The sequence below is a fragment of the Aquila chrysaetos genome, chromosome 25 (assembly GCF_900496995.4).
Source record: "Aquila chrysaetos chrysaetos chromosome 25, bAquChr1.4, whole genome shotgun sequence".
In the NCBI taxonomy this organism is placed as follows: Eukaryota; Metazoa; Chordata; class Aves; order Accipitriformes; family Accipitridae; genus Aquila; species Aquila chrysaetos.
Window position 1 is genome coordinate 12,751,612 of NC_044028.1, and position 20,147 is coordinate 12,771,758.

The following is a 20,147-nucleotide window of genomic DNA, read 5'->3' on the forward strand; positions in this document are numbered from 1 at the left end:
TTATTTAAAAATATTCATAAGAATTAAAAGCTAAAAAATTTAGTGTTATCTACCCACAGTGAAATCTGTTACTAAATGATAGCAGGAAGCTTTCATTTGCCTAGGCAGCTTATGTTCAGATTAAATGCTACTTATGCAAATAAATTGAACTAAGTTTCATTTTCCTGACCATAGCATACTGTTTATGTTCACTGAATAGACCTGCAAAGTAAATGGATAAGGACTCAAAATATAAGTTATATTCCTTGGAAGATATTTAACAGAAGAAAAATTTATATGCCCTATGATAAAACCTCTTATCAACATCTGCAATTACCTGTTTGGGAGGAGTAAAGATGATGAAGGTAGTGGTATCCAATAACAAGATGAGAAGCAGTGAGCACAAACTGAAATACAGGATATTCCATGAAAACATTGGGGGGGAACCCCCCCCCCCAAAATCCCACAAGACTTTTTTATTGTGAAGGTGGTCAAACACTGAAGCGGGTTGCCCAGCGATGCTGCAAAATCTCCATCCTTGACAATATGCAAAATCTGACTGGTAAGGGCCCTGGGCAACATGCTCTAGCTGACCCTGTTTTGAGCACGGGGGTTAGACTAGATGATCTCCTAAGGCTCCTTCCAACCTCAATTATTCTATGATAAATTTTCCTCAAATCTTATTAAAAAAATGTTGACTATGATGGCCTTATAAAGCCTGCATATTTGGTAAAGACAGAGTGAATAAGGAGACTTAACTATAATGTTCCTTTTTTCAGTTTTAGCAAAGAAATAATGGCTTTAAATGTATCAACATTTACCTCTTGGCCATGGCATTTAAAACATTGTCACTAACAGAATCAGCAGCCTGAAACCAAGCACCGAGGCTGTTAATTTGAGCTGCCAGTGAACTTCACCTGAACAGTGAGCTGCTGAAGATGAAAGAAGCCACCCACATGAGACACCTACAAACTCACATGCAGCCTAAGGCAGGCAGTTATTACATAATACACGAGTGCTTCAACACTATTTACAGTAAAAAACAATACTGAAAAGTAACAGTATATATCATTCTGGTGGCAGCATACCCAGCAATATGGAATGAACCTTCTGTGGAATACCTGACTCATTTCTAAACGTACAGTCATATATAGCGCTGACAACCTTGCAACTACATTTAAAGGTTTACAATGAACATATGCACATCAAAAAATTAAAATGCTTCTTTACAAGAAACTTTAACCTTTCTCATCAAGCTCCCATAAAACACCAGCATTGCATTCAAAGCACCATTTTGATAAGGTGAGTTTTGCCAGATTTTTCAAAATCAAAGCAGTAGCTGAAATAATTACTGGATCTTGTTAAACCTCTACTCCTTCTTGACAATATATGTATATGAATGAGCATAACCACTGGAGGCATCTCAGTGTTCAGAAAAATTTTAAAAGCATTGTAATAATATTTTTGATCTAACAAATTTTCCTCAATCTATATCTCCAAAGTGATAATTAAAGAAAGGCACACAATTATAATTTTTTGGATCATGTTTTGCCAACTGCTAAGTCTCCTCCCAAGATATGGCACCTATGCAACGGTGTGTGTCCTGTTTGATTTATGCTGAAATACTGATATTCTCGTCTGTTTTTCTTGGGCAATGAAAAGACTTGAACTAGAAACTATGTCTTTATGCTACCACACGCACTAGAACTTCACCACTGGACTACATCAATTCAGGTAGTTTAAGTAACAATAGCAGTAATATGCAGTTTACAAAGTGTTACCAACCGAACTACATAAACTGATGCACACGTAAATGGGGAACTTCACTCAAAGGCCGCAATGAATGCAGAGTATTTGCTAGTAGCCTTAAAAATATGAAAATTAAAAATAAAAATCACAAACCAACTCTGATGACTTTGAATGAAGAGTGGGCCGTGTTGTAGATGGGAAGAAGTGATAGAGGGGGAAAAAAGTAAACGTCCCAAGGAAAAGGTCAAAAAAACCCCCAGAACAAAAGAGGGGAAAAAACCCAGCTAACACCAACCCCATAATCATGGATACTCAGTGACTTGTTAAAACCAAATAGTATCTATTTGCTGTGAGGGTCAGATCCAAATACCTGTATCTGTGCTACACAGTATTATTTTAGCAATTTACTGACAAGAAATGCTCCTCCCAAGGAAACACTTGAAACATTGTGGACACAGATACCAGTGCCACTTCTTTGGAACAGGTCTAACACCTGTTGACTTGATCTGAAGATGAAATAAGTCTACGTCTTTCTAGCTAACCAGGAAAGAAAAGTCTGTTGAAGCCAGCATATGAAACTCCACATCAGGCACTGATTGTTCAAGACAGATTCTGACTCAAAGACAGGATATGAGAACACTCAACAGGAAGGGCTTTTTACAGGCTTTTTCAGTTTAATTCAGCTTTTGGAAATAGGCTAGAACTCTGTTCAAAATTTTGAGATACCAGACCGACTGACTCACTCCCTCTTCAGATACAGGCTGTTTTCATGAATAGTAGGGTAAGCGATGTGTTTAACTGAACTTCTGTAACTCTGCCAGCTGTAGAAAAATTTTTGTTTACTGATAAATGCTGGGGTGTATGGAAAGAGTCATGCTTTGAAAAATCTATGGCTGTAATTACCTATTGTGGTCCCAAAATAAAGACTAAAACCTTCTGTGAAAAGGTAAGAAAACAGTGAATACACTAAGCCACAGAACTGCCACCATTATGTGGATACTCTATTTAAACTTAAATATGTAACACCACCACACATATAGAATAGATAAAACTGTAATACTCTCCAAATGTGTAACACTTCTTACTACAATTCATACTGTTTATAAAGTCTATTATCTGCACTAGATGTTTACTAAACAGTATCTCAGGAGTGTACCTGGAGCTACCAAAACATCTCTGCAAAAGATTCAGGTTTAACCCTGATGTAATCTGTAACAGCTTCCCATCTGTCCACAAAATATAAACACACACACACACGTATATTTGTGCATTCAGACATTTTGAAAGTCCTATATCGATCCTGCTGCCTCCTGATTTATGTCATTCCGAAAGCTGGTTTGGTTGTTAACACCCAGCTAGTAAAAAAAGCAGTGATCTTAACTCTTAATTAAAAAAATTTAATTTAAAAAAAAAAAAATCAGCTCAAGTTAATGACTAAATTTCTAAAATATATTATCTGGGAAAAAATATCCTCTTTTCAAACATTCCAGTAACAGTAACACACAATGAGCAGCAGGGATGCATAACACATTATCTAGTTTTGAGTGACACATCCCCTTCCAGAAGAAGCAGTTTAGAGAGGTTTCTTTTGTAAAAATAAACTCAGTTGCTGAAGTCTACACTAATGAGAACTCGGTTTTCTCCTCCAATGAAGGATGGATCTGCTGTCCCAAATTTTAAGTGTGTAATAAATTGTAACTGCTCTTCTCAGCGAGGTCCTGGTTTTGTAATCAAAGAACTACCAGCATATGGCAATATGCTTAATTCAAACTGTATTACAAAAAAATTAAAGTGAGTATAGCCTGACAGATTCTTATCTACAAGACGATTTCTAAGCACTATTCCACATTTTTGAGTCTTTTTGCTTTTATACTGCAGTTGTGAGACTTCTTGAATGTTTTGCTGTCACATCAGGTGATAAACACTGTAGTTAAGAATTCCACATTTGATAGCGATAAAACATTCATTGTAGAATAGTCTGCAGATTAAAAAGACAAGCTAGAAATCACTAGCTAGAAATCCATGAGCTCTTCTAAAAAAGAGCACTGGGAAAGTAATACTTAGCAAAGGTGTTGGGAGGACTATCAGGCAATACTTTAGGAATAAAATAAAATAGGTTAATTCATATGAAACTATTTCAGTTCTCTCCTGAGATGTACTACAGTCATGCGGACATCTCTGCTGCCTTCCATTAAGAAAGTGGAAAAGCACAGGTAAGTAGTCACGAAAGAAAAAGCACCTCCAGTCCTTTAAATGAATCAAAACTAAGTAAGTATTCAGTTAATCCCAATGTTGTTCTTTATTCAAAGTACTGCCATTTACCTTCTCAAACAGCTTAATGCCGACTCAAAGGATAATTCTAGTCTTCCTATGTAAAAAAAAAAATTTCACTTTGATTTTTTTTTTATTCTAAACTTGAGTTTATGCTTATGGTAGTGGAAAGGATAAAGTCTTCTGAAAATTAAGATGTGAGTTATCAGATAAATTATAGAAAATGAAAAGATTCTCATAAAAGGGTTTCTTCTCATATAAGGGTCTCTAGAGCACGAGTACATAGGTTCCATGGGTAGGGCAATGGAACCTATTTTTCTTCTCTACTTATATATGCACGTGTGCAAACACATATATACATGTATATATACATGTTAACAAATAATAGCTCACTGGTACCCTTTTGGGTCCTTGAAATACCCTCTCCTGAGGTAGTCTATGCCTATGATGCATGGAACCTCTGAGCCAGTCACAATGGGGTGATTTTGCCACTCATTCCTGGTTAGGCTCACTTCAGCCTCCAATACAGTTAGCTGTTGGGTCCCCCTGTCATTCCAGAAATACAAATGGGTTCTGCCCCTTTATAGCTTGATGGCATTAGGGTATACAGCACACTGGTGTCCACTAGAGCCTTATACTCCTGTGGATCTGACATGCCAGGCCATCAAATCCACACAGTCCAGTAAACCTAGTTGTCCCCTTCCTCCACCTGGCTGAAGGCAGGCCCCTCTAGTCCTGGTCATAGTATTCATTACTTACTTGTTGTAAATATGAATCAGAAGTCCCTTTATTAAGATCAGAAATAAGATCAGCCCTTCTACTCTGTCTGGGGAACTGCCCACTAAAAACTGGAGCAGCAATCTTCCTGAAAAAAAACAAATCCTTTTGTGATTGTTTTTCCTTGCAACTCATATACCTGTGCCTCTAGGGTCAAGGTAGGTTTTCCATACCACCTCCTCATGTCCTCTCTGTGGTCATGCAGGTAAAACCACAGGGTGGCCCATGGGTGTACCCACTATATCCTCTCTCTTGAGCAGAGGAACACTTACTCTTAATAGCTGAGATACTGGTCCATACAGGTAGGGAGTAGGGCATATCCTCTTTGAATTGCTGGAACTCCCAGGACAGTTTTTTGGACAGCTTCCCCACAGCCGAGACGCAGCCCCCAAAGAAGGAAGAGATACTTTCTTCATATTGCCGGAGCTGGCCAGCCAATTTGTCCACTGTCTGTCCCTCTCCATCTTTCCAGGTCATTACTGCCAATGAGTTGGCATATGACAATGGTGTGCTCTGCACAAACTTCCACCACATCGGTCATGTACACTTGACTTCATCTGGGTCTTTGGATAACTGCTTGTTGTTCAGGTCATCATAAATCACCTCCAGCATGGCTAATTCCCTAAGGTACTGGATACCTCTCTCCATGGTGGTCCACTTGCCTGAGTGACATAGAACATCTTCCTTGAAGGGGTACCTTTCCTTCACACCTGACAGGAGTCACCTCCAGAGGCTGAGGACTTGTGCCCTTTTTCCAATCGCTTTGTCAATGCCCCCTTCCTTAGAAAGGGGTCCCAGCTGTTTGATTTCCCTGCCCTCTAATTCCAGGCTACTGGCCCCATTACTCCAGCATTGGAGCAGCCAGGTGACAATGTGCTTGCCTGGACCAGGCTGAAATCTTTTTGCGTATCTCGCAGCTCACTCAGGGATAGGGATTGGGTTACCACCTCGTTTATGAGTTCTGCTTCTTCCTCCTCCTGTTTTCATGATGGCCCTCCCTTGGAGTATTCTGTCTCATCCACTTCCTCCCCTAACAAGGGAAGAGTTTCTTCCTTTCCTAGAGGAGTTGATTTCGTTTCCAACGTTTATTCTTGTGTATAGGGGCAACTGATACCAGCACAGGTTGGTTCTCTGGTTCAGCTGCAGTGCCTGTCACCAGGGTTGGAGTGTCCACAGTGCTTGTCACATTGTCATCAGATCCAGAGACTTTCTCTTCCCCCTGAGCGTACTGAATAGTGTTGAACAGGGCTCAGTAGGCATGGGTCAGGCCCCACCATGTTGCAGAGATTTGTCTCTCTGGAATTGCCAGGGTGGCAGAATACTTTTTCCAAATATTTTATTAGTTTTTCAGGATTCTGCACTTGTTCAGGGGTGAAGTTCCAAAACACTGGAGGTACCCACTGTCCTAGGTACTTGCCCATACTATCCCACACACCCCACCACTCATAACTCTCCAGCCTAGGGTAGACCTCTGGATAGTGTTCTTAACAGTTGTTTAACTTTAAACAAGACCTGAAACACATTCAGGAGTAGGAGACATATCAAACAGGAACATGCTGGTTTGAACATCCCAAGAATATTCAAAATTCTCAAGAGCTATTGTAACTAGCCTGGAGGAGAAGGGGAAGGTGAAAGAGAAAGGGAGGATGAAGGAGTAGGGGAAAGTGTCCCCTCTTGTCTCCCCCATAGATTGTCTCTCTGAGAAGAAAAGGTAAAGAGTGTAATTATTAATTGTTTCCGAGAGATGGCTCCTGAAGTACAGAGTTGACGGCAACACTGAGTACAGATTAATCTCACGACCAGCAATTTTATCGTATCATAAGGCAGTATTACAAAGTACAACAAAATGATAGCCTCAACCCAGCCCCCAGAGGTGATAAACAGCACAACAGGGAATGTATAGAGCAAGTAAGTTCTCAGAGCAACTCTGAGAACAAGCACAACTCTGAGAGTAAATAAATCAGCATTGTGACCAGCGACTATTAAACTAATACAATGAATGCTCATAACAAAATTGTTTTAACACACTCTAGTCAGATCTGTTGTTATCTCAACCCTTTGGGCCCTGTGTTGGGCGCCAAAAAAGGACTGTCGTGGTTTAATCCAGCAGGCAGCTGAACACCACACAGCCATTCGCTCACTCTCCCTTGGCCAGTGGGATAGGGGAGAGAATCAGTGGAAAAAAAACCAAACAAACAAACCTCATGGGTTGAGATAAAGACAGTTTAATAGGACAGAAAGGAAGAGAATAATAATTATAATAAAATGACAATAAAAATAATAAAAGAATTGGAATATACAAAACAAATGATGCACAATGCAATTGCTCACCACCCACTGACCAATGCCCAGCTAGTTCCCAAGCAGCGGCCCCCAGCCAGCTTTCCCCCTATTTATATATGGGGCATGGTGTCATATGGTCTGGAATACCCCTGTGGCCAGTTTGGGTCAGCTGTCCTGGCTGCGTCTCCTCCCAACTTCTTGTGCACCCCCAGCCTACTTCACTGGCAGGGCAGTAGGAGAAGCTGAAGAGTCCTTAACCACTGCTTAGCGACAACTAAAACATCAGTGTGTTACCAACATTGTTCTCATCCTAAATCCAAAACACAGCACTGTACCAGCTATCGAGAAGAAAATTAACTCTATCCCAGCTGAAACCAGGACATACGCACATGCATACAAGTACCACATGACAAGTAGTTCAGTACCATTGTTGCCTTAGTCCATATTGGTCAGTATAAATTTGTATTTTAAGTTAATGACTGTACAGTTAAGGACTATAATATGCCTTAAAGCAGCAAATGAGTTTAAATCTAAAAGGGTGATGTTCTAAATCAACAGTACAATTTTAATCTAATACCACTTTTTAAAAAAAACTTTTTATAGTAGGCATTACATCTTTAAATTTTAGAACACTTTATTCAAATTGAAGCAGATAATTTTCAGGCTACTAGTTTAGGGTTTTTTTACATCCCTTCTGTATATAGACTCTTTTAACCATTTATATCCAGCATCCCACACTAGAAGAAGGAATCAACCTTGGACACCATTAAATATACAGAGCATGGACCACTACTTTAGCAATTAATCTGGCATAATGGACATGTAATAAAAATTACAAACAGTTATACATAATGGATTGAAGTATTAATAATCTATGGTCTAACCTACATGTTCCAAGAAAATGATACCTGGTATTCTGTGTAAAAGCAACTGCCTTAGAAATGAAGTCATAAATAAAAAGACACCTGCAATGAACTGCACAATACCTGCAGTATATTCCAATGAATTTTATAATGACAGCAATAAGCATTTCTCTAGACTAACAGAAGCAAGGACAAAAGGTGTTCCCTTACTTTTTTGTGGGGTGTGGAAGACGAACAAGTAACATTTGGAAACAGTATTTCAATCAGATCTACCTTTTGTTCAGTATGTTCTTAAACTAGCAACTACTTCATAATCACATTTCCAGTTAATTTAAGAAAAACACCTTTTTTTTCAGTAGAAGCTGATTCATTATTTCATCTCACCCTCTGAAAAAGAGCCAACATTACAATAAATTCCTAACTCATTTGAAACAGGAAACTGAGTTAATTCTATGTTACTAATCCTTTAGCAAGCCAACAGTAACTACATTCTGGACATCACTTTTTACCTGACGATTAATAATTGCGCAATGTAATTAACAATGTCTGGTGCTGTTCATTCTCTTTTGGAAAACTTTTTGGGAGGACTGAAAGTGATGAGCTTGAATTAAGCTCACTCATCTTAATTCACCAAGCTAAAACCATACCAGTAGGAAGAGGACAGAATACAACTATTGAAGGACACACTTTAAGAAGTACTTTCCCTGTACATTTTCCTAAATCTTTTAAATAATACAGAAATTCAACAAATGGGAATTGTGATGACTCAACTGTCAGTATTCCGCACCATCGGCTGTGAAGCTACCAAAAATGCATGTATGTCATGTCCATATCCTACAGCTTGTACATTTTTACATGTTTAGTTAACTACTTTGATAGCATTCTTTCCACATTTACAGATAAATGAGTTTATTCTCAAAACCTTTCACTGCTCTAAGCTGCATGGCTTGGGCTTTATGCCAAAGGGAGGAATGTCCTCTGACATTTTCAGTATTGCAGACAAATATATTTTCTAAAAATTAAATTTAATAGCTTTTAATAATAATTTTGAAATATAATTTATTTGTTTAAGGTTTAATCTGGATTTCATCCATTAAGCTACTGCACAGCAGCTCTGATATGAAAAAACTTTTGCTTAGCTCACTTGATTTCAGTGTTTTCCCTTCACTCAGATGATTAATATTCTTGAGGGACTTGATGCACAAAAAGGTCTCTAAAGATACTGGACATAATCCCATAACATCTACTAGGCCAACTAGGGCAACTGTTTTTTTAGCTGAAGATCAACAAGCACTTCAACACAGAGAATCAAAAAAATTAACATCTGAAACATCAAGCATTTTTTTCCTTCTTTTGTAAGAAAGAAGCTTTAAAAATTAAAAGCCTAGCAAGTGCACACTCTCTACTTTAGCAGTCACATGCCCTCTAAAGCTACAAATGGTACCTGCAAGTTCTTAATATGACAACTGCCTGAACAAGTTAACCACTTATCAGCTAACACCAATATGTCAAATTTTTCTAGGTTTTGATTACAACAAATGGAATTAATAGTTTTTATATTATCATACACTTTCTTTTCAACTCTAGCCTAAAAGCACACTTCTCTACATATTTTAAGCCTTTAAACAAAAAGCAAATGTCTCACACTACAGTAAGATTAATTTAAAACATGACAAGTTACTGTTTCTTAAACAATGTCAGTGCTGGAGACAGTAAACTACAGCTTTATGATATAGGCCAGAGTTACTCTAGATGTTGTACTGTTTAGTAACACATAAGGTCACCTAGAGATGTATATTTTGATGGTAAATTAATACAAGCATATTGACTTTGCAGACAAATAGCCTACTTCATGATTCTATTCTTTCCAACTTCTTTGTTTCTTCAGTATGAAGAGTGCAGTAGTATTCTATGGTAATGCAGAGAGAAGGTACTTTGCCTTTACTTCATAAGAAGTACCACTTTATATCACGAGGTCATTCTGGACATTACAAACCAATTCCCCTCAGGAATAGCTCAGCAACCTGTTCAACTATGGCAGTAAAAGCTTCCACACACCAACTTTAAAATGACAGAAGAGATGTGAAGAAAAAGAACTCCAGGGCAGGGGGACACATGATGACAACCAAGCCCCCGTATCGGTAAAACAGCACAGTGTAGCTGTTCAAGTAATTACCTCCAGTCTCTTCAAGTTCATGAATGGTTTAAGTGCATTTTGAATAGGTGAAAGCAGAATAGAAGAAAATCCTCCTAGGATCTGTTCATTTAGAAAACTAACACAGCAGGGAACCAGACGAAGGACTCTGAAACCTTTACGTGCTAATATTTAAACTCTGGAATATTTATTAACAGTCTTTTTTAAAAAAAAAAAACAAACAAAAAAACCACCCAAACAAAAAAACCCACAAAAACCTACAAACCACAAGAAGTGTTCTAAATCCAGTAGAAGACAAACTTAATACGATCATCCTTGGTAGTCACTTACACAAGATAACTATTTTGGGGTTTTAACTTTAAAAAAAAGCCAGCAATTTTTCCATGTCATAGACTATTTGGGAAATTGAGGGACTACTTACTCAAGTCAAGAACATCATCTGTCTTTATCAGATCTTCCTCCCTTGTGAGTGGTAACTGAGTTTCTGGCTCATCTTGCAAGTGCAGTGATAGTGAACGGAGCATAAAGAAAACTCTGATTGCCTTCAGAAATTAAAAAAAATGAGATTAAAATATTGCTGCATTCAACAGTACATGTTTTAACAGAATCTTACAAACATATACTCGCTTTTACAACCCCTGAGTTTGTTGTCATGCAGTAAATCTGCTTTTTAAATTGAGAAAGTAGACCGTAATTTCAAAGTTAAAAAAAAGGATACAGAAGAAGTTGAAACATGCTATTTATTTTCAATGAAGAAGAAGCAGCAGAGCTTTTATCCCACTGGCACACTTACATAGATTGTGACTGATAGGCAAATGATTACAGGAGCTGTTTAAGTAAAAACAACAATCTTGGATTATTTTTTTTTTTAATCATTATTTTAAGACTGATTGTATTTACAATACCTATATGCTCCAGACAACTATACAACCACCCTTAAGAGACTCTCACATTTTGAACTTAAAACAGCAATAAATTTTCTGGCTGAGTCTAGCTAAGATGTCTACAAGTTTAAGAGAAAACAGTGGGGATTTTTGAGTTTTAAATTTGCTGTGTTCATCAAAACTAACCATGTGCAATACAGCATTCTCTGAGAAATTCATCTATAGTCTCAGAAGGTCTACATCAGGGCAAAGCATTCTGAAAGCTCCTCCAGTCCCAAGGAACTTTCAACAGCTACTCTGTAAAATTAATATTCTTGTTTTGATTTAGAAATTAATGACATATGGTGTGCAAAGACTAGATAAAGTGCCAAAGAACAATCATCATTATATTAGTCTCATTTTGAAAGGCACCATTTATAATCCTCTTCCACTACAAGAACTGTATTTTCAGTATAGCAAATGAAAAACCATTTTTTATTACTTCCGGTGTTTTGTTTTTTAAAACAGTTTCCTACATAGTAATTCTGTAGCATACTGTAAATTATCAGCTGCCTTACAGTAAAAGCGTTGAATTCATGGAACAGCTGCAGTGCCCAGGAACTGCCAGATTGCAGGAAGTATTAGGAAAAACAAATCCAAACTGCTTTAAAGCAAAACCCTTCACCCCTCTATTTTTAAAATCAACAGAACTGTGGCTCCTGTGAACCAGAAATGCAAGCACTTGGCCAGCTATCTTACTGGTGGTGCTTTCAGAAACCTTTGGCAGAACAGGGATGAAGAGAGGGAAGTCATGTATCTGGCTGTTCCATGAATTGACACCAGAGCAGATGAATTTGGTATGCTGTTGAAATCTAATAGGGCAATATGATTATTTGGAGCAAAGAATGTCAAGGGTATCTAACAAAAATACAGTATTAACACCACCTTATGAATAACAGCAGAGTCACTTTATCATGGGAGATGATCTCTCCCATATAGACAGATTACATTGTAATGCATTGTGGATTTTACTGAAATTAAATAGGTTTACTATACAGCAGTTTCACTACCAGATGCTTCGAGAAGAATTCATGGTATTAGGTTTAAAAGTTTCCAAATTCAATCAAGAACAGCAACATCCTTGCATTTTTGGTAATCCAAAAGTCAAAGCCAAAAATGTTTGGGTTTTTTTTTTTTAATTCAGAAGGCAGCCATCACTCAGTCGGCTTTCACTTATTTTCCCCTCAATTGTCTTTCCCTCCTAGACACAGCATTAATTTCCCTCACATACATTCCCTATAAAACTAATGTCACTCATCTCCAAACATGTAATCACTTTTACTGCAGAATAATCTACAGGAGTAGGGAAGAAAATCAGAACTTTAGCCTTTGCAAGAAAAAAAAATAATAAACAAGAACATCAGCTGAAAAAGGAACTACACTCTGCTTCCTACAATAGCCCTCAGTTTGCTAGCAATATCAATATAAACCCAAAAGCATGTGATTTGTGACTTCCTATAATTATTTTATAACTATATAATTTATAATCTTTATAATTAAAGATTTTATTAGATCTCAAAACAGCAGAGCAGTTCAGCAGCCTAGAATTTTTTTTCAGCTGACTTTGTTTTCTTGGTTAGGTAGGAACAAATATGAACTGCTATCTGCATTAAAGAACTACGCATTATGATGAGGTATACTTTGCGCTGATTTCTCCATCTATATACACATACCACGTGCAAAGAAATAGCAATTTGCAGGGAAACCAATCATATCTTATTACATTCCCATGAAATAGCGTTCTCACAGCTAGTTCAAAAATCTTCTCTCAAAGTCTTTGCTTGCTATGTACTCCGAGGTGCAGAGTTCGAGACCCATACTGTTCACTACTTCCCAAATAAGCACGTAAATGAGTTTGCATTATTCTAGGTGACTGGTAAGCAGTACCATCTTTAGGACTATAGAAATCAGAAGGAAAACATGGAACCAACAAGCGGTAACTGGACTATCAACAATTCAAAAGAGCATCTGATTCTAGGCAGAAGGCTTGATCAAGCAGTAGTAGCTGATTTCAGAAAGCAGCCTAACAACTTCTTGTCATTTTAATGTTTTAAGTCAGAGGGGTTGGCTGTCTGGATTTTGGAGATGTGCCTTTGATAACTTGAGAGATTTCTGATTTCTGAGAGTTCCTCCTAAAGTTGTTAAAAGGAAAAGAATTGCCACTTAGAGGGACTTTCTACAGCAAAGGAAGTGAGAGCCTGAAGAGATCTGATCTCTAACAGCTAAGAACTCATGATACAATCAAAGTACAGGACTTCTTCACTTGCTAGCAAAATGAAACTTGAAAACTTTTTCAGAATCATGCCATGGGATGCTCAGAATTGAATCATTATCTATTTGAAACTATCAACAAAAAGGACGTCCAGCAGGTTAAGCGGCAGCAGCAATGTCTCAAGATACACCTGAAGTTCAGCCTACTTTATGTTACAGTGTTATGGCAGTTCAGCCTAAGAGAGATAGCCTAGCTGGAAGAAAGTAGCACAGGAATTCAAAGAAATTCTAAAACTTCTAGAGCAATGCAATCAGGGGAAGGAGGATCAACAAGGAAGTGTTCTGGGAATTCTTGCTGATGAGAAAGACCCTTCCATCCCAAAGAATTTACAGGAATATTTGTATTGATTTTTGAATTTCTACCAACAGAAGTTAAACTATTCCTTATTTAGCAGAAGAAAAACCATGGAGCTGTCAGTTTCCATTAAGATGCATTTCTAAGTATCATTCTGTTAAATGCCTCAGAGAGAATTCTAGGAAGCATTTTTGCTTTCTAAGAACAATACTTTTCAAGATAATCCACTGTACTTTATCAAACTTAACTTGCTGTGATAACAAAAGTTATGTGGCTTATTGTACGTAATGAAAACAAAAGTTTTCAGAAGATTCCTGGAATATGTTTTTTCTTCAAGAGTACTTGAATATACTTACATATACATTTACATAAATGCAAAGCTACCCGAAGAACAGCACTTTTCAAATAATAACATCATGCAGTAATGTATCTTTAAGACTTACTGGCACTGCAAGGCTTATAGGACACCGCCAGATAAGGGCCAAGAACTGATTATCCCAAGAATGCTGACAATGATGTTGTTATTCAGGTCAGTATCACCTCTACAGATTGTGTCAGTCAAAAATAGATACTTTGCTGTTTTTCTCCTCACTCTCAAGTTCTCTATCATGAATTACTTCGGCAAGATGAATACTGCTGAGTAAAATTGTATTTTTTGCCATGTCTAGAAACACAAGCAATATGAAGCCAGCCAGCCTTCCAGTGGAGATTCTTACTATAGGAATATAATGAAAGATAGACTGACATACCAGATCGCAAAAGGAAACTGACAATATATTAATGAGTGTCATCAAAATGCCTTTTTATGTAGGTGTCTCCACTGTCTAAAAAATTAAAACCCCGGTGCAAGAACATATTGAATTGACTAGACACAAAAATCGTAGAGAGAAAAAAAAAGTTTCTCCTCTGGGACAGGTAAATATTATATACTCTACACACAGGTCTGTCTTCATCAAGTCTTTATGATTTTATGGATGAAGGTTCCAATCAAGTAGCTTTCAAGGAAAAACGTTTGTGTTTCTAGAATTGTTCAAAGCCTTTGGCATCATTCTGTCATGAACGAATGTAAGAAACAGTCTTACTCACTCTTCGTGTTCTTTCCACATCTCCACAAGGCAATCTTTTCACAAAATCAATACCAGTCAGTGGTGTCCCCGTTGGAGGCAACAAGATTGAGGCATCCATCATCAAATACTCTACATTCATGGGTTTAATCTATAAAAATATTTTAACACTGATTACTATAGAGAACAATTAGCATTTGCATCTTTACTTTCAAATACAACTCATGGTTGTATATTTTAAGAGGAAGGAATTGTTATAGAGTTCTAAGAATTTTTAATACCATCCATCTTAAGCTCCTTACATGCAATCTCTCTTTTCTATCTGCTCATCATTCCCTAACATACTGTTCACGTTTCCATACTGAAAAAACACAGGAAAAAAACTGTGAAAGATTACAGAAGAAAAGCTATTTCATGAGTACTAAACCCCAAAGTCTGTCAGGTTTGATTTTAAGTTTTGACTCAAATTTGTAATTACTTCAATCACAAGAAAAAGTTTGCCATATCTTTTTCTCTCCAAAAAGAACTCTCTAGTCTCTAATAATGCAGTAACTTTCACACTAGACAGTTCGCTTCAATCTTGCTACTAACAGAGTCTCTCCCCTACATGGTTGCTTATTTTCATGAATCAATGGTGTCTGAAATATCTATCCTTTTGTACCTTTGGGCAATTTCATCCAAGTTCTATTATTTACACATGCACTAGAGACATGAGCTGCTTTTTGAGAAAGCTAGCTGGAATGGCTAAAACATATAAAAGCCCTTCCTACAGCTTGTACGATATTCTGCATAGAAGAAAAACACAGTCATGTGGGCATTCCAAAATAGCCAACTGTAACTGGAAGCGTTCCTGGCCACTTTGCCATGGTCAGATACCATAAAAGAAACAGACTGAAACAAGAATTTTCACAGTGCAGTCTTGAACTGCTGCCTTGCACTCATACAAACTCAAAACCAGTCTTTAGCCAATTTTTCTGATCGCAGAACAATTCATCTTCAGTGTCTGAAACACTGGATTAACAAATTTAATTGATGTGTAGAAAGATACAGAAATCTACATAGACAGTGAGAACAAACGAGAACACAGAACTAAAATTTCCAACAAGTAAATAACTACTTCAGATGCAATTCACCTGAGTGTACACATGTTTAAACAGCATTTTATATCATAAAGGTAAAGAATGGTAAAAGAGCAAGCATACTTCTGCCTTGGTAGAAGCTCTGTACCATGTTATCTACACAACTCATCTGACAAGACAACAACAGTGTTACTTAGTACTTAAATTGGCCCACCCAGCAAGTAATTTGCTAGCTATGCAAATAAACATGCTTTAAGGAAAACAAAGTTCAAGTTCCAGGGTGTAGCTCTGTCTTTTATGGTGAATGAAAAAAATGCAGTCTCAGAAATACAGATACAACAGAAAAACCTACATGTATACTGAACTTGCAACATAAAAATGATGGTAGTATCACTGTCACTTCTCAAACTAAACGTACAGCAATACTTAACTACTAAAAAATTAAATGTTTCATTAAATACTTCTATTATTTAGGCTGGTAAGATATATGCAAGATGCTTCCCATATTAAAAGACTTATTGCAACACACCAACTGTAGATTGTGGGTTTTTTGGTTTTTTTTTGTTTTGTTTTGTTTTTTGTGTTTTGTTGTTGTTGTTGTTTTGGTTTTTTTGGTTTTTTTCTCTCCCAAAAAGACCACTAGTGGCTGCTTATTAAATCCCTGTACCACTGTGGAAAAAAAACTATAACTGACTACCCAAAGTATTTTTATCCAAATTCTAACCTAAGAATTGAAACAGATAATTAGTTTCAAAGCATGTTTACAGGTTAAATATGAACTGTTTGAGATTAAGTTTAGTAATCTGTTAAAACTTTCACAGCCAGTACTGTGGCACAGGCAGTACGTCTCCTAGATGAGACAAGGGCCCTGATATTTGCTCGCCAGAACCCTGTTCTCTAGTGGCAAGTAAAGTGGCACCACTCAAAACTGAAGCCTTGCTGGGATTCAGAGAGATATAGGAAGATTTTCACATTGTTTAATAACCAGAAAAAAAAATTAATCCAATGTCTCATTTCTCAGAATAAAGTAATTTTTGTATACTCACTTTCAGGAAGTAATGGGCTTTTATTTAATAGACAGCTGTGAAATTTCACATAAACCATTTATGTTAGTGTAGACACAACTCCTCAGAGACCAAAACAACCCACCCACATTTTGTTATTCTACTCCCAGAAATAAAGATACCAGCATACTCAGTAGTTATTAGTAAGTACTTGTTCTTGCTCCTATGCTGTATCTGGGTTTGAGGATTTGGCAGGGCAGAAGGGGTGTCACTTACTGTCATACTCCGGTATTCATCTTCAAACATATCCAGAAAAATTTCTTCTCCCTTTCAAAAAACAGGGATACAGACATATCATGAATCCTTATAGCTATAAAGCTGTGTTTGTTTGTTTAATTATGTACTGGGTGTCTGTGTCCAGGTGCTGGCAGCAGGGCTGCAGGGGCCCATGTGAGGAGAGGCCAGGGCTGCCCCGTGCCAGACACAGCTGGTTCCAGCCACCTCCAACAGCCCCACTGCAGGACACAGCTGAGCCCTTCAGCAACACTGATGGCACCTCTGGGAAAACACGTTTAAGAAAGGGAGATAGATTCCTCTGCAGCCCACGGAGAGGACCATGGTGGAGCAGATATCCACAGTGCAGCATCGCAGCAGGTGGATATGCCCTGAAGGAACTGCAGTCTGTGGAGGACCCACAATGAAGTGGATTTTTTTCCGGAAGGACTGCAGCCCATGGAGGAGAGGACCCACACTGGGGCAGGGGAAAAATGTGAGGAAGAAGCAGCAGCAGAGATGAACTGTTATGGACTGACCCCAAACCCCATTTCCCATCCCCCCCGTACCACTCAGCAGGGGGAGAAGGTGGAAGAGTCAGGAATGAAGGAGCGAAGTTGAGCCTGGGAAAAGGGAGGGGTGGGGGAAGGTGTTGTTTCATTTGTCTTTGTTTCTGACTATCTAAATTTATTTTAATTGGCAATAGATTAATTTTTGCCAAGTTTGGTATGGTTTGCCCATGATGGTAATTGGTAAGAGATCTCCCTGTTTTTATCTCAACCACAAGATTTTTTCATGTTCTATTCTCCCTCCGTCCTGTTGGTTAACCCACCACAAGTTACTTATTTTTTGTAAGCCACATTGAGAAAAAATTCTTCAAAAGAATTCTAACAAAACTAGGAAGATATTTTAGACACTGAAAATCTATCATGGATTTACTGCTCTTTATATAGAAGTTAATACCTAGGGCTAAAAATTTTATTTTTCTCATTGTTTACAATACCAAAAAAAAAAGCGGCAAAAAGCTGCAGAGGTCTCCAATAAGAAAAAAAGATGAATTAAAATTTTAGATCATGATTTCAGATAAGACACAAACAAAAAGTAATGCCAAAACCAAACACATTCCCTATTACTGTCAATGATAAAATCCCAGAAATGTTCTAATAGCATGGCTCTCTTCCATGAAATACACAGCAGCTGCAACAAAAGCACGACTGCTAACTTGACCTCCAGTACAAACCCTGTGAGACTTCTAACAGCCTTTTTGTGACATATGTCAGTGTGGTATGGGAAGGGCAGGAAAGGAGAGGAATCGTCCAACAAAACACTTCCTTCTCCATCACAAATACGGAGTTTCCATCTTAAAAAAAGTGCTGCCTTGGGTACTATGTAGAGACTGGGCTGCAGACTTGCTTCTAATTCCACATTATGTAAACGTTTTTTCTTACAGCATTTTGCATATATACCTTATAGAAACGACGAAGGAGATGAACACTTTCTTCCCTCGCACCCTAGAAAAGATAAAATAACTGTGTTTCAGGGAGTAAATACACCATTTACTCAAAAGTCACATTTTAAAAAAACACCCAAAAACTCGTACAGACGAGACTGTCTATTAATATCCCCATATTCATAGCCTTCAGCCCAGAATTTGATAGAACACAGTTCTTGCATTTACAAAAATATGCTTATGTGAGCTTGTTAGTTTCAAAAGCACTTTTCTTTACATTGTTGAGATGGATAACATACAAATTTCAGACAGAAAATTAAACATAACCCTGCTTGAGAAGTATGAGTTTAAACAGCAAGGTAACAGCAAAGCTGAGAACAGAACATGGGGTATTGATTCTTTACATTCACTGCACAGAGCCACCAATGGAAATATGTTCTAGAAGCTCAAATTTCACATTTATGCTTATTGCAATCAGAAATTAAACAAATTGTTTCAACTATACTACAAGACTCAAAGACAAGTAATGCTGTGACTGGTAATTTGAAAGAAAATACTTACCTCAAGGCAAGCAAGGTGAACATCTTTTATGATGCTGCCATTTTTAGAAAACACAAGCTGCTTTAGCAACAGGCAGCCAAGTTCTAAAGTTGCCAAACGGATTTTTCCATCTATGAAAAGCAAATTTCAATATACAAAATAGTAGCAGTTTAAGTATTGCTCTTCTCATTACCCAATGTTCTCAAATGTTTCTACTCTTCTCTGCAATTGTCAAACTTTGCTCCTGTCATACACACCCTATCTGAAAAGGATGAGTGCTGACGCTGGCTTACAATGCTGATGACTAATAAAAAAAAAAAAAAGAAAAAGAACTGGAAGAGTAGTTTAAAGCAGAAGAAAATGGTAAACAGAACCATGCAGTAAGAAGGCAATAAAAATTAATACTATTAGAAAAGAAGCCAAAAACAATGCCTTTATCAATCTGAAGCACAGGCTGAATTACACTAAAATTACAAAAGATTCAGACAGTTGGCATGGATAAAGTTACAAGATGAAAGGAAGTTTTGTATATAACATATTAATAAGGCATAGATTTTCCTTAAAAAAAAGTCCACGGGATTCAGATACAGCCTGGATGTGAGAATCTACAGAAGTCAGAGTGAAAGAATGCATTGAGATTTTAAGTTTATAGTTTCAGAAGGATTTAAAAAAACCAAAGATATTAGAAATGTACAGTCTGAGCTCAGTGATCAATACTAAGACAATATATGCAAAAGACAGACACACATCTTAGCATTTGACCCCAACTCCCATCTACTATTTTACAAGTTAGCACTTGCTGCCAGAAACGAAAGATACAGACAAAGGTCAGAACGCCCAAGAAGAGGAGAAAAGGAGATGTTCTACACAGCATTTAGCAAGCTTAATAAAAACCCACTATTTCCACCCTTCCCCAGAAGTGCTTTTGTTTAAATAAATGCATTTCCTCATCTTGCACTCTTTCCTTCTGCAGTATGTACAAACTCTTTATATACAAATGTGCTTTTAATCTGTGACTGGCATATCAGCATAACAAGTTAATACTCTGTAGGTCAGTCTTGCAAGTCAAACAAGTGTTAGATTTTATTCTGCAGAAAATCAGGAATTTGATAGTGCATCAGTTTCAGGGGAAAACCAGTTCTACGCATTTTAAGTTTTAAGAGGGGAAGTG

General features: G+C 37.5%; 1 protein-coding gene across 7 annotated transcripts in view; it reads right to left on the reverse strand.

The window, feature by feature from the left end:
- CLEC16A (C-type lectin domain containing 16A) overlaps positions 1 to 20,147 on the reverse strand; it is a 96,392-nt gene that overhangs the window by 40,528 nt on the left and 35,717 nt on the right. For all 7 annotated transcript variants that reach the window (XR_005931457.1, XM_030002342.2, XM_030002340.2 and 4 more), the window contains 5 exons: positions 18,998 to 19,107; positions 18,453 to 18,497; positions 16,990 to 17,040; positions 14,653 to 14,781; positions 10,499 to 10,619 (listed from right to left, as the gene is read on the reverse strand). Coding sequence is in view for 6 of the 7 variants with exons in the window: in XM_030002342.2 (XP_029858202.1) it covers positions 10,499 to 10,619; positions 14,653 to 14,781; positions 16,990 to 17,040; positions 18,453 to 18,497; positions 18,998 to 19,107 (456 nt within the window). In the remaining variant the exon portion in view is untranslated. The remainder of the gene's footprint in view (positions 1 to 10,498; positions 10,620 to 14,652; positions 14,782 to 16,989; positions 17,041 to 18,452; positions 18,498 to 18,997; positions 19,108 to 20,147) is intronic.